Here is a 26441-nt window from a genome sequence, read left to right on the forward strand (position 1 = left end):
TATATCGCCGCGACTTAATTGTCTTTGAGCCAGCATGACTGAAAATTTATTTGACATTGATTGTCATAGAGAAGATCAGAATCAGACAATTAAGAGGAAGGGTCACATTCAGAAAATTTTGACACATTTGAATCATTATCAGATTACATGCATATATATATGCTTTGCAAAAAAGGATGGAAATAATGAATAAATGAATAAAGGACAGAAATATTGTTCTCACTTATTACGGTGCTATAAAACTCGGGACAGAGTATAGTTCCAGAAACATATTAAAAATTCTGAACTTGCAGTTTCTTTGAAAATAAGCTAATGTGCTAACAAAGAATAGATAAAATTATACATGATACATGTCCCAGCTACAAAAACATATGTACATGTACATATGAATGTCCGCCGGGGGGGGGGGGGGGGTGCAAAATTTCCCGCGATAATGTAATTGACATCGGCAACACGTGATTGCTACTGCAAGCTTGTCACTGACCTAGATTTAGCATGCATATTGTAAACATGAAACACGAAGTTTGTGGATGATGCACGATAAAAGACAGGTGATGCCCGTTACACATGAACGTTGATCGATGGAGTTAATTTCAATCTCCAATTCCTGCATCAAAGAGATTGCCGTGAGATGATTCAAAAATGAGTGACTCGGAGAGTGAAAATGAAGATAGGGTCGGTTTAATTACGAATTTCCTCTGTTCAAATATAGATCAGCTGACTGTCGTAGTGTTATTGTTGATATTCTGTTGTTTTAGGTTCTGCCCGCCAAGGATGTCTACCTGCTAATGAAGAAAGATTATAGGATATCAAGAAACATCAGGGCTTCATGGTTTTTTCGTAACTTGAACTCAGTTTTGGAATTTTCTCCAGAAACATGCTTGGTCAGTCCAGTCATTATAACACATTTTTCTTACATCATCATGTCAACAATGTATGTGGCATGTTGACTTATTAAAATAGCGTGTTGACATAGAGAGAGTAACATACATGTTCACACACAGTAATTATAGTGGCATAATTTATAGAAAAAGTGACTTGTATGAAAGGTGCAGAAATATGCCACCACTAGAATTTACTCTCCCTTTTGATTCTTGTACAGGAGGAGACGACCCAGGAGCTGACAGTGGTGGGGGTGAGGGTGGAGGAGGAGGCAGTGGTCGCCTTCAGGAACTCCCCCAATTCCTCCCCTTCAGAGACCCAGGGCACCTGCTCCAGATTCCGCCTTGTTCCGTCCACCGTCGTCCATTTCGTGGCCAAGAGATACAGACTGGTCTTTGTGTTGGACTTCAGCCCTTCCACTCTCTCAGTTGTATGTTTCATGTTGATGTGTTTGAAATTGACACCTTATTTACATTACGTACATTTGTGTTCTCAACTGTTTAATTGTTCATTAAGCAAAGTAACTATACAAAAAGAATGTATGGATCATAACAGTTATGATTGCTAAATTATTCTTCTAATTTTTAGGACCTGAAAACTGGAGAAGTGTTAGCTGATAAGATATATGACAGTTTGAAGAAATGTCTGCAAGGATTGGTTAAACCAGTGAGAAATTCATTGCATGGTTTAATGAAATTGATCCATTTTTCACCTTTTTGCATTTGAATGAAAAAACTAATTTTTTCCTTAGTTAAGGGGACAGAATATCTCATAGAGTTATACCTAGGCCATCCAAATTTTTAAAGCTCTAGAAAATGTTTACTGCAACTATAAGGATCAATTGCTGATCATATCTGATAAATTGACTTTCTTTCGTTTTCCTGTAAATAGTTTCCTTTGCCTGGCACCAACCTGTTGTTTGAGACGGAGCTATTTATCACTGTTATAGCGCACACTCCTATGGTTGTCTGTACAACCAATCAGGTAAAGTCGTCTAGTCCTAAAGTTTTCTCCCTCTGGTTCTACCAATTATTTGATACCGTAAGCTTGTGTCTGTGGAGATTTCTCCATTCCAGAAGATTTTATCATGATTCATATATCAAAAACCAAGCTAACTTCCTCCATAAATGATTGACATAACAGATAATGATTCGTATATTCAGATTTTTAGGGATGGGGATGTTGGATGTGGAAAAAAAATGTGAAATGAGTGAATTTATGAATTTAAAATTAATTTAATTTAACGGTATATATCAACAATAAGCTATTGTTTATATTTTATTCTTTAATGAAGGATTCAAGATGCTGAAGTACGAACTGTTTCATTTCATGTTTAAAAAGAAATGTTGTGAATGTGGAAATTGATGTCCTATTTTGCCAGGTGTTGGTCCAGGGCATCAGAGTGACAGCGGCCAATGTGGGAATGGTTCTAGACATGGTGAGGACAGGACTGCTGGTGTTTGAACAGAGCTTGTACAACGACATCAACCCTCCCACTCCAGACACTGTAAGAACAGGCAAAATGTTGAAAATCGAGGTTTTGGGTTGGGTACTTTAAAAAATTGTCAATATATATATAAAAAAAATGCTGACATTAAAGAGGGTAGGAGAGTTCATATACCGCTTGTACCTAGAATATAAAATTAGTTGGTAAAATATCTTAACCCCCTCCCCCCCCCCCCCCCCCCCTCCGCAATTTAACTAATTTGAAAAAGAATCGTATCAAAATCAAATCTTCATAAAACATTATATAGAAGATGATTATTGCATTGTTAATATAATTAAACACGTCATAGTAAAAATTGGTACTAGAGCAAGCATGTGCTTGATGTTTTCTAATCGAAGACTGTTGGAAAACACTCTTATTATTAATTTATCAAAATTATACAATCTTCATGGAAGTCATTTCTACATTATGATGTCACTGGGCTTACAGTGATAACATTTTACTTACTTGTTTTCAATATGATTTCAGCTACCTTTAGCCTTATTTTTAAAGCTCTCTATTGAACTTGAATTTTGGGGGCAAGAAATGCATAATGCCATAAGTAGTCCTTTGAATTAGGTGCATTTCTAATGACATGATCATCTTATAAAAAAGAGATGTTGGGTTTTCTTTGAAATTGCAGGAATAACAAAAGTTAAACTTATTATGTTTTAAAAAGTAAATATTCTTAAAGCACACACATTATAGATTATTTAAAAAAAATATGTTTGAAAGATTACTCTTATAACTTTAATATACAGACAATGTTTGAGGAAAACTCCAGAAAGACGGACAGTTTACATCGTGATCAGAAGCCGCGGACCAGAAACAAGTCGGCAGAGTTGGCGATTAACCCAGAGGCAGGCATCATCAACCTCCTGCGGCAGGGATTCTTTGCTCTACAGCTGCTGCCTGAGAACTCCAGTGCAGGTACGGAGCTGGTTCTGGCATACTGCCGTGAGAAAATCTATCCAGCTTTAATAGCCATTGTTGTCATTCCATGTGTGATATGCACAAGCAGATTTTATTCTCAAATTCCTGTTCTGCGTCCAAATGGAAAAACAACATACATGTATGTTTTAACAATTTTTTCCCATAAGAACAGTAAAATGAATTGTTTTTCAAATTGTGGAAAAATTTAATGGATGGTTAAATTTTGATATGTTCATAATTTAGAATACCAGTAGCATGTTTGTCTGTGCAATTTTGCCTCGAGTGAATTCTACAGCATTGCATCAAAACATGTGAATATTTGTCATTACATGAAGCTGTAGCTTGAATTCTAAATTCTTTATTCTATTTATGTAATTAACCATCAAACCATCAAAATTTCATAAAAACAGGTTGGAGTAAGTAATTAGATTAAAAAACTTTACATCATGGAATTAAACAAGTATATGTGATTTCTGAATGCTTTGATTGACACTGCAGGGATTGTGGTGGTGACGGATGGAATGCTGGGGGTGACGGATCTGAACCTGTTCGACTCGTTGCTGGCTCAGCTCAGGAGCAGCACCATCGCCTGCTCGTTCCTGCGGATTGGACAGACTCAGTGTGCTCGCTGTATCTTTGGATTGGTGCCCCACGTAGAACTCCTGCAGTTTATAGCCTCAGCTACTTTTGGGGCCTATCTAGGGGATCCACAGAGTGAAGTAATTAGACTGATTGGTTTATCCATCTATAAATTCTTTAGTCACTGTTTAGGTGTCTCTGATTGAAAGAAACCATATTTCAATATAGCAAATTGTGCATTAAACATGTTTGTATTGGCTGCGTTTAGATTTTTGAAAGTGTATACAGTGTATTATCTGTTTTTTGCCTTATTCAAACACAATACACTTAAAAAAATGATTGTGCAATAAATTTTCAAATGAAATTTGTTGATTAGAATGAAGACTACCATAGAGATCTACTGATTTGGAGCTTCCAGAAGTCTTCCCGGGAACCCCTTCATTTTCAGCATGAGCGCAGTAATATTTGTTCCTACATCAAGTAAGACTCAGTTTCTTTTTACTTGCTTGAAGAGGGTCTCTAATTTCAATTTTAAATTTTTGTAGTTAATATTTTGATTGACACCCTAGAGTAAAGTGCATGAATTCCCTTCAATAGCCTTTACAGATTTCAAGTTACTGTAAAAGTGGTTATATATCTACACTGATAGTTAAGTACATGTTTTCTATAGTCACACAATAGGTATGGGTATTAAATACAAGTTTGTGTGAATAACTACACTAAGTTTTGATCTTTTTACCATACGCACAGGGGTATTTTACGCAGTTTTATGCTTTCCATATAACGTGCAAATTTCCACCACACATAAATAACCACATTTACAGTACAGGATTCCTGCCTGTGACACTGACACGTACAGAGTTTTGTTGATGCATTGTGTTTTGTGTTACAGTGTCTATGCACACCCTCTAAAGGATCGGCCCGACCTGATTCCCATCGAGCGTAAGAAGCAGATGGACGTCAAGCTGAGTACCTCCCTGTTCAGCGTACTGTCGGTCCGGCTGAGAGAGGGATTCACCCTCAGAAATGTTATCCTCAGAGGTACATAACTTACACTTTGTTTTGTATTGCAAAGTCCTTTATTGCCCTGGACTGCGTTTTACAAAAGAACTTACGACTTATGACCAAATTAATGAGTGCATATTAAAGACAAACTAATCAATGTTTTAATCTATCAGTTGTTAAATGGAATTGAAGAAATCAAAATTGTTGGAAGTTGAATGGTTTTAAATGGTTTGAAATAAGAGTATTTTTTACAGTATTTACAATGTATACTTGCAGAAAATATAATGACTATCTGAAAACCCATGTATTGATTATAATTTTTCATGGAACAATCATTCGCATATTTTGTGATGATGTCATGATAACTAATATGTTAATATTTATTTTAAATGATATTGTAATTAGAATAGATTTAATATGTTTTTGATTAACTTGAAGGAGAAACTCAGATTAAGGTGGAGCTGGCTCTGTTGTGGAGGGACTATGTCAAAATAGAGTACCACGTCACAGCAGCCTGGCCGGCCGACCACTCAAAGTAAGCCACTGACACGTCCTCAAATACCATCTGGGAAAGGGCAATGGATTGTTGCATTTTATTATTTAATAAAAAAATTTTTAGGAAAAATTAGTAAAATAATAAAAGTTTTGGGAATAATTGTGTGAAAATTCATGGTTGTACAAGTCCTTAGCAGGAAACTCTTTCCAAAATATTCAATTTATCAAAATGGTGGTTGCATGTGTATAAAACATTTGTAACATTGATATTCAAATTGAGTAAAATTGGATAACAGGGGTGTATGGGGTTTATTTTTCAGACAACAACTGTCACATGTGGAGATGTTTGTGGAAGGGAGCTATGATTTTCTTCATGACGCTTTCTCCGACGAATGTGCTCTCAAGCAGGCGAGATGGAGTTCTATCCGCAACAACAGTATAAAGAAGTTCCTAATAGCACTAACAAAGTTTGTACTATTTTTTGTCTTTATAACAGTGTAAATGATATCTGCTTTGGAGTTACATTTACCTGTATAATGTTTTCATGCCTTTGTTTAAATGGTCAATGCATAGTGAACATTCAGTAAAGTATTTTGAAGAAAATTACATCCGAAAAGTTTCTTGAAAAAGATTTGGTAAAGAAAGCTTAGAGTATAACACAAATTGTAAAAGAAATACTTTTGTATATGAAATGGATGACTGATTTGAGGGTGTAGATATGAAATGGATGACTGATTTGAGGGTGTAGATATGAAATGGATGACTGATTTGAGGGTGTAGATAGAAGGCTAAAACCTCTATTTTAACTTCTTTACTGGTAGATGTATACAGTGCAGAGAAACAAAGCAGTAGAGGGGTGGGTGGGGATGATTTGGAATGGCTCTTCAATTAGAAATTTGAACACAGAACACTTTATCTGTCTTATTATGATTGATGGCCATTTCTTTAGCTTCTGTCCCTATTTTGGACCATTCTGAGATAGTTGGATTAAAAAAGTACACAATCATTATTAATGTTTTGTTGTGTTTTATTTTCAGACTCAGACAGAGTGACCTGTTGCTGACTCATCTCCAGAGTTTTCCGTTGAATCCTGTTAACTACAAGCTCCCTGACAGCATAAAAAATGGCCTGTCTCTGTTTTATACCAGCCAGCAATCCAGTACCCCCAATCTCAACGCACAGCACAACACCAAGTAGGTGATCCAAGGAACCAGAGATTTTTGTTTTATACTCGTGTAATTCATCTTATAATGGATGTACCACTTTCTAATATGACAAATCTCCGGTCAGAATTAGAGTTTGCAAATTTTTTGTCACATTTTGTTAATCAAAATGAAATTTTTCCATTTGAACCACAATTTTATTTTGCCACTGAACACCTTTATGTGAAAGATAGATACATTTTTCACATAGATACATGTACCTTATTTTGGTATTGTCTCCTTTTTCAGTTTGCGATAATTTATTCATTTGAAGTTCATAGTCTTCATTTCATGACTCAGTGTCATACTTATGATACATTGAATATTTTCAGAGATGCTGTGTTTAACCAGTTTGTAAATTTTTGGAAGCCAGTAGTTCATTTGGATACAAAGATATGGTAAGGAAGATTCCATGTATTTACATCATCATGTTTTAATGTGTCACTCTTACCAGGTGCTGTTTCAGCAAGTAATCTAATGTTTCTTTAGAATGCTTTTTATCTTTACTCTAAAAAATCATGATCAAAGTACATATCCTTTTTACAGGATAATATTTGCCCCTGTTCTGTTTCTGCCCCTTTGCCCCTCATTGTCTGCGAGGGAATTTAAGAGGGGGCGAATTCCAATTTCTCAGCAAGATTGTCTCTCTTTAAAAACAAGCCTGTCTGAGTAAAATCACGATGGGGTAAAACCTTTTGCAAGTGAAGAAGGCTGAATATAACACGGGGCGAAAATAACCTTGTATACAGTTCATTAATATTAAAAAAATCATAAATGCACATTACTAATGCTGATAGTTGATAAGTTTATGTTTGACTAAGAAACAATTAGAGTTTTGTTAAGATCTGAGATTTAGTCAGTAAAATATTATTGGTTACTTTTTAAGTAAAATACATGTATCAGCTTTGTTTAAATATATATCCCTTTTACAATACAGGCAGAAGTGGATGCACAGCCATCGGATAGGAATGGTGTTGGAGCATGATACTCTGTCCAAGTACCTCCACATCCCCGACTCCTGTGGACGCTTCAACTTTGTCTTCTGTCGGCAGGCTCAGCTGGCCCTGCAGACGCTGCTCCAGAGCTGGAGTACGTTTGTTCTGGTGGAGAATACAGCTTATGTCAAGTACCTGTATGAGTGAGTATATCTTTACCTATTTCTATGTATGTGTTTGTGTGTATATAAAATGAAGTGAATCTGTTTACTGGTATGTTGTTAAGATGATAAATATTGTTGATAAATGATTGATACAGTAAAGATACGTACTTCATCTTCATTTTTCCTACACTTTGGTTGATCAATTAATGGTAAAAATTGTCCTCTGGAGTGAAATATAACAATTCATTATCATGACTTACTTAGTGATACTTTGTTAGATTTTTAAAATTATTGGTTGATTTTAAAATATCCAATTTTAGGGGAGCATCACAGAATTCAAAAGAGAAAGAGAAACCAACTCATTTTCTGCTTCTGAGATTGTCCACATCAAAACTGCCATGCTTGACGATAAAAGCGGCTTTTTTAGGGGGAACCTCAGGCTCAAAGAGATTCAAAGTGCTGAAAGAACTCAAGGCAAAAGTGTTTGCCCTGAAGTTTAAGCAGGGTGGGTCCCAGATAGACAAGAGCAAGAAATTCCCAAAAGTGGAGGGGGAGAAAACCGTGATGAGAAAGCCACCGCTGGACCGGGATGGGTCAGAGACCCCGTGCTGTGTGATGCTGACCAAGCCCATGGAGAATATTCTTATCAGGTTAGCCATCTCACTGCTGTATTCAAGTATCTGTGTAAGGGAGCATTGAGGTTACAACTTTCATTGTTAGACTTGGGAATACATGCGTCAAATACCAGTTTGATATCCATTGATGAACATGTAGGTGTTGCATTTTGACACAAACGATAATTGTTTTATTACGATAATTAAATTCCCTGATTTCAAATTCTTTGAAAAAGATCATCATTGAGACATTCTGAAAAGATCAGTGAAATTCATCTTCAGTAAGATCGTGTCTTTTTACCGTACAGTTATGAGAGGGTGCCCAGTGACATGACGATCCTGGAGGATCCATCGCGATATTTCCCCAGTCACATGACCTCTCAGCAGATCGCTAACAAAACGGTGCTGGCCAACGCCTTCAACACTCTGTCGCGCTACCTTTATCACCAGCGCTGGATTTGGACCATCAAGCAGGGCAAGGTGGACATCAGCATGCAGGCGGTGGGCCGGATTCTGTCCACGCTCACCAAGTAAGACCACGTCACGGGGTTCCAACTGTTGATAGCTTGACACAATTTTAATAGCTTAATTTTTTCAATTTTACTATCGCACAGCAAATTGAATAAGAGTTGGAAAGGGACATTACTCTTTTTGATTAAGATTTTGGATTCATCGATAAATTTTGTACAAAGCTTTTTGTAATGTATTAGATATACTGGACTATGCATATTTTAGTAAGGCCTTTAAAAAATTCTCCGGGAATTCCTTGTTAAAAATTTATATACATGTATATGAGTCATTTACTACTCCTTATACAAACTGGTTATTTTTGGTGTTCTTTTTTAAAAATATGGAATTTTAATCCAAGTTGTTACTTTCTATAATGATCATTTATGAAGGGATTGCGAAAATCTTCATTTTTATTCATGGCACATTTTGTATTAATTTATGAAGTCAGAAATAAATGAATGTCATCTTAAAAAAAATAAGAATCTTTCACAAAATCTTTAACTTTTTCTTTAGCTGTTGAATGTTTATTACTTGTATTTTTTGTAGGATAAGGTTACAAGAGGGATTCCATTTTGCCTCCAGTAATTCTGGGATCATTAATATGGTTTTGGAGACGGATATGAAGGTAAGAATTCCACTCAGAGGAAATTACTAACGTGTTCATTTTCATTCCTTTAATGTGATACATCAAGGCAGTCCAAGGTGTAAAAGATCCCTTACAAAGATTTTAATCTTAGAGCAATTAAGATTTAGAAGGGGATTTATAATTTTGATGTTTATTGTAGTCAAGAATAGGATGATTTTGTACAGATATGAAATATGAAATTTAATGAGTAAACAAGTGAAAAAAATGCTGTCAACAGTTATAAGATAGACAAGCAGGGGAATAAAGATAAAAATGTTAACATGGAATATTTTGGTAAGTTTTCCAAATATTAATGAATGTGTTAAAGTTGACAAAACAAAACACTTTAAGAATATTGAACTGACTAAAACAATTCCTCTGTAAAGTTACTTTATTATCAATATGTTGAACATTGTGAAGGAGATAACTCTTCAGTAATTTTTGATTCTACACCTTATCCGTCATGTAGACAGGTGCTTTAAAGGGAAAAAAGTGTTTTTAGAATTTGCATAATATTTTTTTACAACACAATCACAAATAACATATATTTTGCAAAACATGTAAGACAGTATATTAATTTTTAAAAATTTCTGTTGAAGCACCCAGAGTCAGGCAGTAGTTCGGGGTCAGATGTGGGGTGCTGTGTAGTGCAGTACGTGATGTTCCCTCCCCAGGTCAAAACTTCATGTACCAGGTAATAATAAAGGCTACTGTTAGGGCAAGATACAGGGGAAAACAAATGTGTTTGAGCTTACAGGCAGATTGAGGATGACATGGATAAGTTAATCAAATTTCATCAGATTGAGATTGAAATTAATGATTTTTTTTTCATAAAAAGTCTAAGGGCAAGTAACATGTATAGTTTTGCTTCTGTGACAAGATTGTTGTGATCATAATAGCATGTCATGAGATGATCCTCCTTTTTCTTGTGTATTGCAGTGTATCTGAGGATGAAATAGACATGTATGAGCTAACAGAAGCAGACGGCGACCTCCAGATTGTCACCGAATGCTGGGTAGAGCCTCAGTATGGAGTGGTCGTCAATAGCACCCCAGAGCGCCAACACTGGGAGGGGCTGACCTACAAACAAATCGCCCGTGCAGTAAGTCATTTTTTGGTATATGGTATATATACTATATGGCTTCATCAAGATTCATTGAGCATCAATTTTCGAGATTTTGTGGTTGAGTTGATCAAATTGATCAAATATTCATCGAAGGAAGAAATCTGAAAATATTTTTTCATTGTTTTGACCATTATTTATGAATTGAGGTGTCACTGAAACTCTGAATGTTACTTAATCCAGAAAAATTGATGCTCAAGAATAATAATGAAACTATTGTAAGGTTATTTTGGCATGCCAGTAAAACAGATTTTTGCACAAAATTGTTTCCTTATAGGTCAAATCATGATAGTCTATTAATGTAAACAGTGCAATATTTCACCCCCCTTTATTGCATGTAATTTACCCAAACTTCCTGATGTCAAAATAGCCTAATACATGTACTTGTTAAAGCAATGGATAATGAATGAATTGTGAAAGTCATTTACAAATGAATTTGTTAGTTTGTATTGTTTAAATTTTCTAGAAGAACATTTTATTCAATGAATGTCATGAATACTATTCATTCATTACATTAGACACAGCCAAAAGTGTTTTTAAAACTAGTCCAAAACATGGTATAGTAAATATGAATTGCTATAAAATGAAATGTTTCATATGCAAATGAAGACTGTGAAGATTATATTTTCACACATGTGAATAGACATTTTAAATGAAACTTTGTGAATGTAGATGGATACAGATACATGTACAAACAAAGATGCTGTATCCAAAAAAAATCAACCACCAAAATGGTCAAGAAAACAAATAAGGCAAACCTTGTAAAAATGTATTTTGAAGATTCCATTGTCTGTTTTGTCTGGAATTCACTTATCCAAAGATTGATTATAATAGAAATCCAATCTCTGAGTTTACGGTGGGTCTTTGTGAAGATTATAAATATTTTTAAGAAATAGCAAGACCTAGGAAGATTTGGTCATGTAACCACTTAACTGTTAGTCTGTTACCTAGACATAACAGCTGTGTATGTGTCAGTCTGTCTGTAAATTGTAGAGGGCAGAGAATCTGTCTGTAAACTGTAGAGTGCAGAGAAGTCCATACTGCTGAGTGATGAGACATTGTCTTCTTGTTGTATTGAAGGCAATGTCTCATAAATTGAACATATTTCATTTGAATTGGTGGTTTCGCCATCATTGGAACCAAGGATGGCAGATTCTATCAAAATATACGATGAACTCACAAAGTCTGGTAGAAGGTGAATATTCAGGAAATTTTTCTTTGAAAGATACCGTGTAAATTAAGAGAAGCTTTGGCTTATTTGATAAAACTGATGCTAAAGATGGATGTTGTGAACTGTCCTCTACTAAATTTAACCTTGGGAATCTGTCTTCTACTTTTGACCATTGGAATATAGGTGTCTTCTACTTTTGACCATTGGAATATAGGTGTCTTCTACTTTTGACTATTGGAATACAACTGTCTTCTACTTTTGACCATTGGAATATAGGTGTCTTCTACTTTTGACCATTGGAATATAGGTGTCTTCTACTTTTGACCATTGGAATATAACTGTCTTCTACTTTTGACCATTGGAATATAGGTGTCTTCTACTTTTGACCATTGGAATACAACTGTCTTCTACTTTTGACCATTGGAATATAGGTGTCTTCTACTTTTGACCATTGGAATATAACTGTCTTCTACTTTTGACCATTGGAATATAGGTGTCTTCTACTTTTGACTATTGGAATACAACTGTCTTCTACTTTTGACCATTGGAATATAGGTGTCTTCTACTTTTGACCATTGGAATATAGGTGTCTTCTACTTTTGACCATTGGAATATAACTGTCTTCTACTTTTGACCATTGGAATATAGGTGTCTTCTACTTTTGACCATTGGAATATAGGTGTCTTCTACTTTTGACCATTGGAATATAACTGTCTTCTACTTTTGACTATTGGAATACAACTGTCTTCTACTTTTGACCATTGGAATATAACTGTCTTCTACTTTTGACCATTGGAATATAACTGTCTTCTACTTTTGACCATTGGAATACAACTGTCTTCTACTTTTGACTATTGGAATATAACTGTCTTCTACTTTTGACCACTGGAATATAACTGTCTTCTACTTTTGACCACTGGAATATAACTGTCTTCTACTTTTGACCACTGGAATCTGGAACATTAAGCTCTGGCTCTTTGGCCACTTTAAACACTGTAACACATTAAAAATAGATTAACTCATGTATATTTTGATGGTTGGAAATTGCAGTTGTTGCAAAGGTCAGACATACTGTGCAGTGAGTGAGATCCATCACCATAAACATGCCTGCATTGTTTACACGACAGTGTCAGCGGTTTCTAGGGAAAGACATTTTGGGATTCTTTGCTATCTCTTGTTGTTAAATTTGTGATCTCTTAAAAGAATAAATCTTTGTGAAACTGGATATCAACCTTAGGATAGGAATGATATATATGTAGAATAAAAGGTTTGAATTGGTATTGGTAACATCAGGAAAAACGGTATACTTGTTGTCCAATTAGAATCAATTTAAATGAATAATGATTAGATAAAACAGTGAACTGGGTTTCTTCCTCTTATTATATGATGACCAATCAGAGGAAAGTCTTCTGTTGGGTCATGATCAAATGACTGTCACCAATGGAGTCATGGCTAGAGCTAGGACATGTATCATGTCAAATGCACATCTAATGCAGAGCTATTAAAGCAGTTTTTCAAGTATCCATCAAATAATACACTAGGTCATTAAATATTCACAGAGAGAGAGAGAGAGAGAGAGAGAGAGAGAGAGAGAGAGAAATACTATTTTACTATTTACTTGTAATCATGGTGGATGAATGATGGAGATATCTAAGGGTATAAGATGTTATTGACATTCATTGTTTTTGATTAGCATTGATTGAAAGATTTTTAATTGTCTTCAAATCTTTGTGAATTAAAATGCTGTTTATTAAAAGAAAAATGAGATAATTTCAGTTGTCAGAAGTCTACATTTCAACTGCTTTTAAATGATGTATAACATGATAGGACACATTCGTCGTATAGTAGTTGATATGAAATGCAGGGGCACTCTCGTTCCACCGAGTATTGGCATTTGTATGCTAGTGTGTGTCTTTTTTGTGTGAATGTAGCATTACATGACTAAATCACCAAGTTATGAATGGGATTAGATAGAGGAGGTCAGAATTTGTTTCTCAATTTTATCAACCAGAAATACCTGGGTCTGCTAGAATGAACTCGAAGGATCAGTTCTTGTGTTTGTTGCTAGATAGTTGTCTCAGCGAGATATATTCCTCTTCCTTGGACACTTTTGGAATATTCAGCAAAACTTTTTAATATTCATTCATTCAAGACAGCTCGGCAATATGTCATAAATATAAGAACTGTCAAGAGCTGGTTGAATTTGATTTGAGTTAGTTTATTGCCATCATAGTTTACAAGGCAGCTCAGGTATTGTTCTATATCTCATCGGCGGTCGTGAGGCAAAGCCTTTGAGCAAACAAGAGCGCTGTTGAGCATTTTAAAATGCCTCGATGTCCTAGCGATGTCTTAAAAATTAAATAAAATCACAGCTTTCATGCTTGACAAATATTTCATCTAAGTAAACACCTGGCCCTCTATATTCCAAATAACAATGGCTATCAACTCACTCTCATCAATGGTGTTCACACTCGTCGACTATTAAATCATATCAATTGATGTTCATATCAATGAAATCTCATTTCTTTTTATCCCTCTTATTCAATTGCAAAAACTATGAATGTCCAACTACAAGCATCACCTCCACTGAGTTATCTCCCTGTCCTTCTAAAGACCACTCACCTTATTAGTTTGTCCATTCAGCAAAACAGGGGTCAAATTTTCATTTTTGATTTATTTTCCTTTTTTTTTCTTTAATTCAGGAATTCATATAACAGAAATCATTGTCAAATAATAACTGGATTATATGTATGAGAGAGAGAGAGAGAGAGAGAGAGAGAGAGAGAGAGAATGGCCCTAGACATTGAATAAATTCTCCCATTTTTCCAAACCTCATCAAATAGTACTTGTTTATTTTTTTTACAAACAGTATATCTATTTGTGTCATACATATTCTTGATGGAGGTAACAATTTTCTTACAGGAAGTTATGGCATCCTTTGATTGCTAGAATATCTGTTGTACGATATGTTTGTAGGTAGGAATATGGTACAGTATACCAAACAGTCAGGCAGGATCATTATAGGATTATACTTTTGATGCTTTTAACTTTTGAAATCATTTAAATCACTGATCCTGAATTCTTTTAGAGAAGAACAGTTATGTTTTCTTACTATCTAATGAAGTTTAGTTTAACTGTTTTAAAAGTGTCATAATATAAATGTAGTTTTATCATTATGTTTAATAGATATGGTGAACTATTGAGGAAATATGAAATTTTTTTATTATGTAAGATTTGTAAATTATGAACAAAAAGGTATTAATCAGAGACATACCAGGAACTCATGTGACATGTGATTAACTCAATACTACCTAGCTATCCCGACGTATGAAAAAAAAAAACCTTCCCGATATGCATACTTGAAAGTTTGGAGTACTTACTAGTATCCCGAAATAACGTTATCAATAGATATAGGTATTAACTGGTTTTAAGTTTGTGATTACACTGTGGAATCTGGGACCATAGGGGACTACTCCGGATAAGTACTGATTGAAAATGGACTCTGACTTGATTACAATCAGGTGACCGTGATAAACTGCCTGTGTACTCAGACGTCTTAAGTTGGACTGTGTTTTTGTTGTGTTTTCTTGCTAATCTTGTCTTATGATGTGTACGCAGTCAAGTTTTATTCATCAGGTGATCAAACATAGGTACACTGAAAAAAAAATCCCACCCATGCCCTCTTATTCCTGCATTGCCTAAATACATATAATTGACTTGTACACATTATAACTATTTCCCCTACATTTTTTGTTGAGTTTCTTGATGACATGAACTGAATTAATGATTGCTTTCTAACCTCTTTGGGTTGTTTTTTTTTAACAATGTTAATTTGAATTCTTTACTGATGTTAATGTTTTAAAAATCTAGTAGAGAACCAGTCGTTGGGTAATATACTAATACTTGTATAGCAAAACTTGTTTAGTACCAACATGGATGTAGTAAAATGTTAATTTAAATTCTTTACTGATGTTAATGTTTTAAAAATCTGGTAGAGAACCAGTCGTTGGGTAATATACTAATACTTGTATAGCAAAACTTGTTTAGTACCAACATGGATGTAGTAAAATGTTAATTTGAATTCTTTACTGATGTTAATGTTTTAAAAATCTGGTAGAGAACCAGTCGTTGGGTAATATACTAATACTTGTATAGCAAAACTTATTTAGTACCAACATGGATGTAGTAAAATCAATGATAGATCGAGTGATTTGTTTTTCCTATAATAAAAATATGATGTACAATATAAATATATATGAAATGAAAAACACCCATGTCCTCTTATTCCTGCATTGCCACTATATTTATGTTATAACAGTTGTATACATTATTACTATTCCCTACATTTTTTGTTGAGTTTCTTGATGAATGAACTGAATAGATAGTTGCTATCTAGCCTCTTTTTTCTCAGTGTTAATTTGATTTTAATGATTTAAATATCTGGTGTAGAACCAGTTGTTGGCTTAATACTATAATGTTAATACATGTATAGTTTAAAAACTTGTTTAGTACCAACATGACTTACTTACCACTACATTCCATTGGGGACATAAGGCGGCAACAGTTTTTTTCCATCTTGTACCATCATGGATATACGGTAGTAAAATCAGTGATAGAGTGATTTGCTTTTCCTATAAAAAATATATGATGTACAATAATACGGTTTTTGTGAATTTTGATTTAAAAACTTAGCGCATATTTTAAAACGATTTTGATTTACATAGAAATGAAAGGATCCAATATACAATCCAATGATATTTTTCCCAAAGTAGGTTTTGTATGTAATATACATTACACTATTGATATAACAAAAATATTGCAACTTTCCTCTAGTTCCTATTACAAACTTGTTACACAGATACATGCATAAAAAATAATATATAAACTCATTATTTCTATATTTTTACTATGCCAGCTATCTAGATGTTGCCTAAATCACAAGTTTTAGGTGATTTTAAAAAGTATTAGGTTAAAAAAAGAAGTTTTTGCTGCGCATTTCTTGAACTTTTCCTGTTTTATTTTCATTATGATTAATAATAAATACATAGCCAAAATATTTCTGTTTTACTTCAACCTTAAACTAATCTTGTGCTTATTTAGTTATTGGCATTAATATTCATCTGAATTTACTAATTTTTTCATTATCAAATTATTTTAAATGCATTAGAAAAATAATTTCTAGAGTTAGCTTAAATTAGTGAAATCTTAATGGGTAATATAATTCAGGTTTTAAAGAATGGGTTCTATTGTTCTTATTCACATTTTTTCCCTTCCAAAAAATCCTGCAAAAGATTAGGGTTTATTTCGTGAAAGAATAAGAAAAGTTAAGTTTTCCTGTCATAACATTTATATTTTTTTTACATTGCACTATATAAAAAAGTGTAAATCAATTGTCTTTGACAAAAAAAATATGAATCATCTTTTTGAAAATGATCCAAATTTGGGCGACTTTAGTCCGGCTATGTTTGCTTTGCCATTCAGTTTTGGGGCACTGTTTGGCAGAATACTTAATATTTAGCGATAATACATCCGAGATAAGCAGGAAATTTTGGTTTTGTTTTAACAGGTCATTCATAAGACCCTCATTCCTAAGGCGGAGGGGATAGAGAGAAAGAAAAAAAAGCTTGTACGTGGACATTGTCTGATAGGAGGGGGTGATTGTGTCAATCTTTTCTTTATGATCAGCAGATAGTCCCCCTGTTATCTTCCACAATCCAGATTACACTATCAACATAGCATAATATTATCAGTCAATATGAAGAGAGATATGCAAACACTAAGTTTTCCCTTCAATTTGCCTGCTAAATAAAGTAATTAACTTTCCTCAAGTTTCCCTTCATCAATGGCCCATAATGCACTTATCAAAGTTGTTGAAGGTGTACGTCTGCTGCTAATTTTGTATGCAAGGTTTATAATAAGGTACATTATGAGCATGGCCATGTACAAGCAGATACATTTCTGTAGAGGGGTCCGTAAACCTTCTCTACAGGTCTGTGTGCCAGTCTTGTCACAACTTGTCAACCCCTCGAGAGATAGTAGAATCTTCCCTTTGCTCTGTCAAAGTACAAAGTCAGTGTTTGCGATCTCTTAAGAAGGGTCCATAAAAATGGAGGCAGAGGGTTTGAACAGACACTCACAATGATACGGACTTGGGTAATACAGTAGCCGAAATCAAAGCAGGAGTCGGACTGACCATCAAGCATGGATAGTCAACGATGCCTTCCATGTTCGCTATACTTGCAGTCCAATTGTTCATAGTCATTGCAAAGGTTTTATAATAGTAAGAACATGGAGGGAGGATATGATTGTTTAAAAAATTGTGGATGTCTGTTTCTGTTCAGAAGATGCATCAATGAGTTGGAAGGTTTGGTCTTAGCAGTTCAGACCTTGCCAGATCTAACTCTTCCAGCTCATTGCTGCATTGTCAGCTCTGCTTCCGCACGGCCATGATGGATGTAAGTACTCTTTTTAGTTTGTACAGGCTAATACAAGCAATCTTCTTAATTGGACATAATGTATAATCATCCACTATTGCCTGAGAAAGTTCAGTTTTTGGTTTTTTTTGCTGATACAGTACTTTCAAGAGGTTCTACGTATTGCATAGAGTGATCAGTGGAGATAGGGCTTTGGATCGAACACCTGCCATTCCCAAGTTAGTTTGGTCAGATAGGAGAAAATTCACTCGTGTTCTTTTTTAATTGAAGTTAAACTAGTGTATTGTTCTGTGATGCATAAGAGCAGAGGATCATGTTAATGGACAGTTTAGTTTGATCAATCTGGGTAATTCTCTTTTCTTTTCTTTTTTCAATGTTTCACATGGTCTTTCTGGAGGTTTCTTTGCAATGTGTTCATGCTGTTGTGCAGTAAGTAAATGCTAGAAAGATGCAAATCATTGTAAACTTCTATACAGGATCCATATACAGGTCTTTTGAGTTGTTGTATTATCAAGTTTTATAACAAGGCATGGTCATTATTTCACACCTTTTTTTGATAAAAACTTGCTGCCATTTGTTCTTTCTGGGTTTTTGTTGTAGTTGTATGAATGGGAAAAAGACAGTTTTAGTTTTTAACGTGCAGGGGATGAAGTGTATTCTTGTTGCACTTAATCATCACAAGCAGTTGGCTTGATTAGACAGTCCTTCTTATTCAACTGTAATTAACTGTATGAGTTAATTTTGTGGTTCAATTTCCCTTATTATTAACCTTTGACAAGGGTATATGATGCTGTAAAGTTTTCAGTTTCTTAGTAATGAAAGTTATAGCAGTTCTCTGATTTGGTTCCATTTTAAACTTTTGTTTAATGATGCACTAAAATTGTTAGTGAGTTATTGAGTAGAAAAATATATCTCTTTCATGCTGTCCTTTACAAGAAATGTTGTTGATAAACTACCATCAGCTCTAGACAATTCAATAGTACTTCACTAAAGTAAATCAAAATTAAAGAATTTTTATTTTTGTTGTAGGAGGGGGGGGGGGGGGGGGGGGGGTTGAAAAGTTTCTGTATTCATTTGCATAATTTTAATAGGTATTTTAATGATTATATTATACTACTGCTGGGTTTTATCATCAGATATATGTAATAGATACTGTAATGGGACACTGACATTTATAAGGTTCTTACATAATTTAATTCTATGAAGCCATCCTTTATGGCTGCTGCTTGAAATCTCCTCAATGCAGCTAATATGATTTCATTAATACTCGGGACTTGTGGAATTTGTTTTTATGGCTGAATAATGAGATTAGATGAGTAAACAAGAGTTGCTCTCATGGAGTATACTTGGAATTACCTCGGACTGTTGCTTGTTTGTCTTGCAATATTTATATGGGCAAACAGCATTAAAATTGGGAGATTTAAAGTAGACAAGCCCTTATGGACATTTTGTATTTAAAAAGTAGTGATTCTGGTTTTTAAGTTTGGGACAATATCATAAAACAATATGTGACAAAGGTTATGCAAATTTTGACAATTATTTTTTAAATTTTTAAAAAAGTTTTCTTAAGAATATAGAGTTTTGGGGGTTTTTTAAAAAAAATTGTTTTCTTTAATAAACCATCTTGGCTATTGAAAAGAACATTCTGAGCTAAATTAGGGATTTGTTTACCATGGCAATAGGAATACTGGTTTATTTACTTCCTTGCTTTAAAGTGGTCCCATATCAAGTTATACTCTATATGAATGCATGACAGCTTACAAAGTTTGTAGTTAACGTGGGTGTCTCTCTCTCTCTATACAGATATATGGGGAAGAACAATATTACATTCCGATATTTGTCATTTTTTTTTTCTTATCTATTGATTTTGCTAGGCTTTTCCTCTCTCATTGATTCGTGTTGTGATCTGCTGACTACAAATGGTGGAAACTTTACTCGTTTTTTCTTTATTTGAACTTTTTCTCTATATGGTAAGAAAAATATTCAGCCCCATAAGTTTCGGCATGCCTGTACATATAATCAGCAGGGCCGAGTGCCTAGCTGGCCGAGGCTTGGGTAGATAGTGCTCGTGGATTAGGTTTCACACTGCCTGTTAGGATTTCGGATGAGCCTCAAATATCTGGGTAACCTGCATGCAAACATTTACTTTGAACAAATAACCTGGGGGTTAGGGACGATTTACCATTTTTAGCTAGGTTCCTGAGGTGTCCACACTGGAGCTCCATGGAGCACTTCGTCAAAACCGGAATCCAAAACCAAATTTTTTTTGCGCATTATTTTTAAAAAAACACAAAAAAACTTTGGAGGAAAACTTCTTGTTTTTGATCAGTGAGTGATGTTATGACATTTGTTTGATGACTTCTATTGAGGATGGAATGGTATTGATGGTGTGCTATTCTTTGACCTTGTAGCTGGTGATGGAATTTGGTTACTTCACTGTAAGGTCATTCAACTCAGTTTTTTTGTGTGTGATTTTCTGTTAACTTTCCTTTTATTATTAGACATGAAGAAAAATTTTGGAGATACCTAAACCAATTTTCATTTCATTGCTGTCTCTAGCTAAAAAAAAAGGAGTGAACTTTTAGAGACTTTATTCAGCTCAGGTTTTCAGTTCATTTAACAAGATTTGTTGCTCTGTAAAAAATAGATTTTGGCTTCTTGTTCTACTTTCAAGTATTTGTATGTGGATCAGTAAGGGTTGTTTATTAAGTAATAAATTTTTCGAGGTCGGTGAAAACAATTGCTCTCAGGTAAAAATGGATTCAAGTATTTCAGATCCTTGAGTCAGGTGAAAGATTTAAGTGAGGTAGGCAAAATATGTACCCAGATTGAAACTCGTTACAGGAAGTGTGCAGATATATGCACTTTAACTTGATCATGTTTGAAATTATCAGGTGTGTTTTAATGGTGCATTGTTGTGGGAAGATACAGTGTCTTAGTATTTTGGGAGTAAGATATATGGCTTTTTCTGGTTGTGTTGGATTGAAAAGATATTGTAAACTGAAACTAGAAACCTTTTAAAGCAATCGGATCTGAAAGCTCAGAATGTATGGAAGAGGAAGGGGTGTATTTGGAGTGGAGAGAGTTTTATCTCATCGTAAATTGCCGGGTGAGATTCAACTCCTCCAACTGCACACTACGCCAACTTGCAGCACATGGACTTTTCTGTTGTATTGTTAAACTGCTATGCATCTTTTTGCACATTAGTTTTTGGTTTTTTTTGGTTGTGCGACTGGCAGCTATAAAATATGGCTGAGCAAGGAGCAACTTTCGGTTTTAAAGGGAGAAAAAAAAATAAAACCTCTTTTAACTAACGTGTTAATTTAAAAGCACCCATCAACAAACTGGTTGTTAATAGTTGCACCAAACTCTGGAGTCTTAAGAGGTTTGTATGACTATGCATATTTACCAATCTTCTTGTTTGTACAATGTAGATAAATTTACATGAACAAGTCATTATGTGTGTATTAATAATGCACAGACCGCGGAGTTCAATGTCAAACCAATTTATTTCTAAGCTCATTGAGTCTGTTATTTATCATTGTTTATAAAAGTTAACTTAGAAATGATACTGGGAAAATTAAGAAAGATTGATATAAGCCATGTCTTGCATTTAGTTGAATTTTTTTTTCATTGCAACACAGGTAGGCGGTTAAAGTTTGATCAGGTTTTTCTCAAATATTGACTCTTGAAGAATTTTTGATAATCTATAAGTGATAAAGCTGTGATCAGAGAAGTGAAGCTTGCCAACGTCATCGTTTGCACTTTGGAGTTGTTTCTTACCGAGCCCGACCCCCATTTTATTTACCTAATATCAATGTAGGTATGTCTGTGATAAACCAGTTGATAAACTCTTCAGGTTAGTAGATATACGCAGGTGTACAAAGGTGCATCTGAAGATTTGAAGCCCACTTGAAGCAGCAGATAGGTACGTAACTAATGATGTGGAATCCTCCATCTAGCTCAGATAGGGAGCAACCTTTACCCGCCAGGGAGATAGGTGCCCATAGATGACGCGATTTGATAACTGATAAACCTGTGGCCTGTACAGCGAGCTTGAACTTGTCCGAGGCGCGTTGCCTGGGAAAGTTGGTCGTGTGATTACGGGGTGTTTGTGTGTGCAGATCCAACATGTACCATCTCCCTGTCCCTCTACTTCAGTGGGACACACCAGGCTGAAAGGCCCGCCGTTATCTCCAGACCGATAATGTTCTACAAACACTTCATTGATGACAATATTAGGGTATTAGTATACATATGAATATACATGAGTTGTATTTATGTATGTACATTGGCAGCTTATGTAAAGATCGAACACCAACTTAGGAAAAAATACTAAGTTCAACAAACATTTACATTGAAAAAGAATTTGATGTATATTATTTAATGTTTGGAAATTAACAGCTAATTCTCTTGCTATTCTACTTCAGCTATGATTTTTATGCAATACATTTGAATTAATAAATATTTATTAAATACATTGGTGTCAAATTATGTTCATTCATTAGTATGAAAAAGACCCAATAATTATCCTTAAAACGCCCCCTTTATCTTGAAAGGTTTATGAAACTATGGCGAAAAATAAAATGTCAAAGGATATTTTGCATTGCAATTTATGAACATGTATGAAAATGTTTAAAAAAAATGTGCAAGGTGTTTCAAGAACCAACAGATGGATTAAAGATATGTCAAATTTTTCCATAAGATATTGTCTCCATGTCAACTTCTCTAGGTTAAAAAGAATTAAACTACAGAATGTTCATGAAGAAATCTTGGAAAGTTTACTTAATATTTAGTAGTACATGATGGTAATTACGTTAGATGTTTATTTTGTGAAATCACAAATAAAAAGAAGAGAAATGTATTACAGACTATAGTTGTGGTTGAACAAATATTACAACATGTAATATTTATGATTACACACCAATTAAATTAATGAACAAAAAGGTTATGTTTTTGAATTTGGGATACCAAAATAAAATATGTTTTTGCTATATATATCTCTGTTTGTGTCATTCTTTGTGTGTAGCTGACCTTAATTTGCTTACAATAATGTTCATGTTCTGAATTAAAAAACCAAGATCAAGAATAAAAACTTAATCAATGAATTTGACTTTGGTATTCATATTTGCATCCATATTCATTCATCAAGTATTTACATTTGTTTTGCCTTGGATTTAAATGACACATTATCATTGGATGAAATGTGTCATGTGATTGCTGTCTGAATCTCTGACAAAAATGACAAAATATGTCATAAAAAGAATCTCTTGTGGTTTTTGATGGTATATGATTTTCATTCAACTGGCTCAAGAATAGATAATTTGGCACACCTCGTTTAATAAAAATTATTTACCATCAAAAACCATGAGATATACCTTTATATAATATAATGCTAATTTAAAAATTGTTATTGTACCGGTACTCAACAAAACAAAAAACTAATTAACGATCTCCGATCCTCAGCAATGTTTGATAACTCTAAAATTTATATCTGGAATTTTTTTATCCTTACCATAAATCTGCCTTTTATATAGACAAATTTAATTAGTTTTGAAGTGTTAATATTACACTAATTTAAGCCATTCAAAGAGCTGCTTGGTTTAGTGGCTCCATGGAGACCTTTTTCCTAGAGGTAAAGGGGTTCGAGCCACCGTTACACCGGTACAACCTATTTTTTTTTTAGGATCAAAAAATAGTTTGAGGCTGAGGATCGGAGAACCTTGATAGCTTTGTTACTAACTGTGTACAGAAATTTGTCTCAAACCTTACATTTAGTGAAAGTACGTAGGATTGATTAAATGTATTTTTACATATACAGGTATGCTTTATTGCATTAATCATGCGTATACGTTTTACAGATATTTTGTGTATGATAAAAAAAAATTTAATATGAATCATAGTAGCTCAATTGTCATGGATTCTGTGGATATTGCTCATGTGCAAACCCTCAATGAATTATGAAACACAATATTGCAATTCTAATCTCCTGAATTACATACCTATACTTGTATGCAAAATATAAAAAAAGTTCAATCTTTAAAAATATAAATAATGCAAAATTTCTTCATACAGTTACTATTAAATGCATGTTTAAATAATGTTTCAAACATATAATTACAATCTAAGGGCAATGTTCAAATCAAAGGACTTTATGCAGTATTATGCATTTCTTGCCCCCAAAATTAAAACTCCATAGAGATATTTTAAAAAAGATAGTAATAAATTTTTTGAAATTAAGTATATAAAAGGTTATCACCCCAGTGATGTCACAATATAGAAATGACCTCATGTAGATGAATTGTTTTATTTTAATTAATGTTTTAGTGCTAAATACAGGTGTTTTCTGATGGTTTTTCACCTGGAAAACATTGAGCAAACCATTTTTAACATTGATGTGTATAATATATGAAAAAAATTTTGTTTAAATTGTACTTCAGCAGACCTGCGCTCTATGCTTCCAAAGGCACCAATATGAAGGGAAAATTTTCAAAATTGCAGGAATAAGCCCAATTTGGTGAAGTCTGCGTAGATAAACAGCTAATTGACAATAATGACTAATATCAAGATAAATGTGATAGACACCCTCTGTGTATTGTTTTATGAAGATTTGATGTTGATACGATACTGTTTATAAATTGGTTAAAAAAGGGGGGGGGGAGATATTTGACCATATCAAATATAGTTCTTTTCTCCAAATGAATATTGTGTAATAAATCTAGAACTTTTTAAAACTTTCACCTTTAAACACAAGTAGGTAGTGTTTAAATGATTGATTGATTGATATGTACTTTTTAGCCTATAAAGGTATAGCGATGATTGCAAAATTCAAATGCAGGTTATGTACCGTATTTATTCTGCATGCAGTGTTCATTACCTCAAACCCACATGAGCCACCACAAAAAAACATTTCATTGTCTAAACAAATCAGATTCTAAAATTGAAGAAACTTTCGATTACCGCAGTGAAGCAAAATATCTACCGGTAAATGGTCTGTACAATTACTCTGTGCTTAATCAGTAATAATAATAGCATATTTTCAATAAACTGTATACAGAACTACCAGTGATGATGTCACTTGAGGAGGGACTCACCTTAACTGAGAAATATGAAATCATTAAGTTAAATTTTCCCCACTATTTACCTATTTTTTGGGGGTAAAAATTGCTGATTCTGAGAGCACATAAGATGTATATGTATGTACACCATATATGTATTGAAAAATAAATTTTGATTGTTCTAAGTTGCGCTTATGTTTCCCATAAGAAAACCATCAAGAAAATATACATTATTGTCATTCTGATTGAATTTTTTATATGTAAATATCATTTCTAAATGTTAACTTACAATTTTTCAATAAGAGAATTTAAGCCATCTTCTTAATACTTCTTTGATATTGTTTCATAGTATACAGGCATTGCTTTTGAGCATATAATCTTCAGGTTTTGAATTCTTTTACACTTTAAAGGGTGAGCAATTGAAAGTTTTGGTTTTGAAGTGAAATTACCAATAACATTTTTTGGCTGTGTCAAAGAAATATTTGAGATAATAAGAAATTGATTTACTTTGGAGTTAGAAGACGGCTTTATGATGTAAATTTTATCAACAGTTCTACCCCAAAGACCTGGAATGTGTGTCTAGTCTTGTTACCTTCGAGAACTTGCAGTATGTGTGTCAGAACCCAGCTGTGTTTGAAGTCCTGCCATGGCTACCTGAAGGAAGGTAAAATCAAAGTACTGAAAGTACTGACGTCAATATGTTCCCCAGTTAGAATTTGCAAAGAATTTTAAGTCAGAACGAATTCAGTTTAAAATTTTTAAAGATTTTAAATAAACTAAAGGATGTCATTATAGTTTATTTCTGAAATATAAGTAACTAAAATTAATTTAGTGGAAAAGTACTATACTATCTCTCCTTTGAGATTTAGATTTATTGAGACAGAATTCTTATTACATTATAAGAAGTCCTTGCCATTCATCAAATGTAAGGTTCTTGAATAGGCCTTACAATTTCTTTTGAAAACTTAATGAAGCAATTTTTGCCTAATTTTTATTCAGGGTTTTGAAGAAAAAAAGTGTCTAAAATTAATCTTTTACCAATTTGATAAAAAGGAAATCGGGTAACTCAGAAATTACTAGAATTTCTTCAGACTTAACCAGAGGTTTTTGAAAGCATGACCTTAGCTACTATGAAATATCAATTTCTATGAGCAAAAACTATTTTTTTTTAAGGTTAGTAGTATGAATGTGATCAAAACAATGACAATCAAAGTACTGAAGAACT

At 33.8% G+C, this 26441-nt stretch overlaps 1 protein-coding gene across 3 annotated transcripts in view; it reads left to right on the forward strand.

Annotated features, from left to right (window-relative positions):
- The first annotated feature begins 472 nt into the window (after positions 1 to 472).
- Positions 473 to 26441, forward strand: part of LOC105339109 (KICSTOR complex protein SZT2) — a 56505-nt gene continuing 30536 nt past the window's right edge. For all 3 annotated transcript variants that reach the window (XM_066065924.1, XM_066065926.1, XM_066065925.1), the window contains exons 1-21: positions 473 to 675; positions 759 to 884; positions 1103 to 1312; positions 1471 to 1548; positions 1774 to 1866; positions 2264 to 2389; positions 3130 to 3298; positions 3800 to 4020; positions 4257 to 4360; positions 4773 to 4921; positions 5324 to 5420; positions 5701 to 5847; positions 6418 to 6573; positions 6915 to 6980; positions 7520 to 7720; positions 8002 to 8331; positions 8604 to 8825; positions 9352 to 9430; positions 10030 to 10124; positions 10370 to 10532; positions 25768 to 25880. In XM_066065924.1, the coding sequence (XP_065921996.1) occupies positions 643 to 675; positions 759 to 884; positions 1103 to 1312; positions 1471 to 1548; positions 1774 to 1866; positions 2264 to 2389; positions 3130 to 3298; positions 3800 to 4020; positions 4257 to 4360; positions 4773 to 4921; positions 5324 to 5420; positions 5701 to 5847; positions 6418 to 6573; positions 6915 to 6980; positions 7520 to 7720; positions 8002 to 8331; positions 8604 to 8825; positions 9352 to 9430; positions 10030 to 10124; positions 10370 to 10532; positions 25768 to 25880 (2978 nt within the window). In that variant the 5' untranslated portion in view covers positions 473 to 642. The remainder of the gene's footprint in view (positions 676 to 758; positions 885 to 1102; positions 1313 to 1470; positions 1549 to 1773; positions 1867 to 2263; positions 2390 to 3129; positions 3299 to 3799; positions 4021 to 4256; positions 4361 to 4772; positions 4922 to 5323; positions 5421 to 5700; positions 5848 to 6417; positions 6574 to 6914; positions 6981 to 7519; positions 7721 to 8001; positions 8332 to 8603; positions 8826 to 9351; positions 9431 to 10029; positions 10125 to 10369; positions 10533 to 25767; positions 25881 to 26441) is intronic.

Source organism: Magallana gigas, chromosome 7 (genome assembly GCF_963853765.1).
Source record: "Magallana gigas chromosome 7, xbMagGiga1.1, whole genome shotgun sequence".
Lineage (NCBI taxonomy): Eukaryota > Metazoa > Mollusca > Bivalvia > Ostreida > Ostreidae > Magallana > Magallana gigas.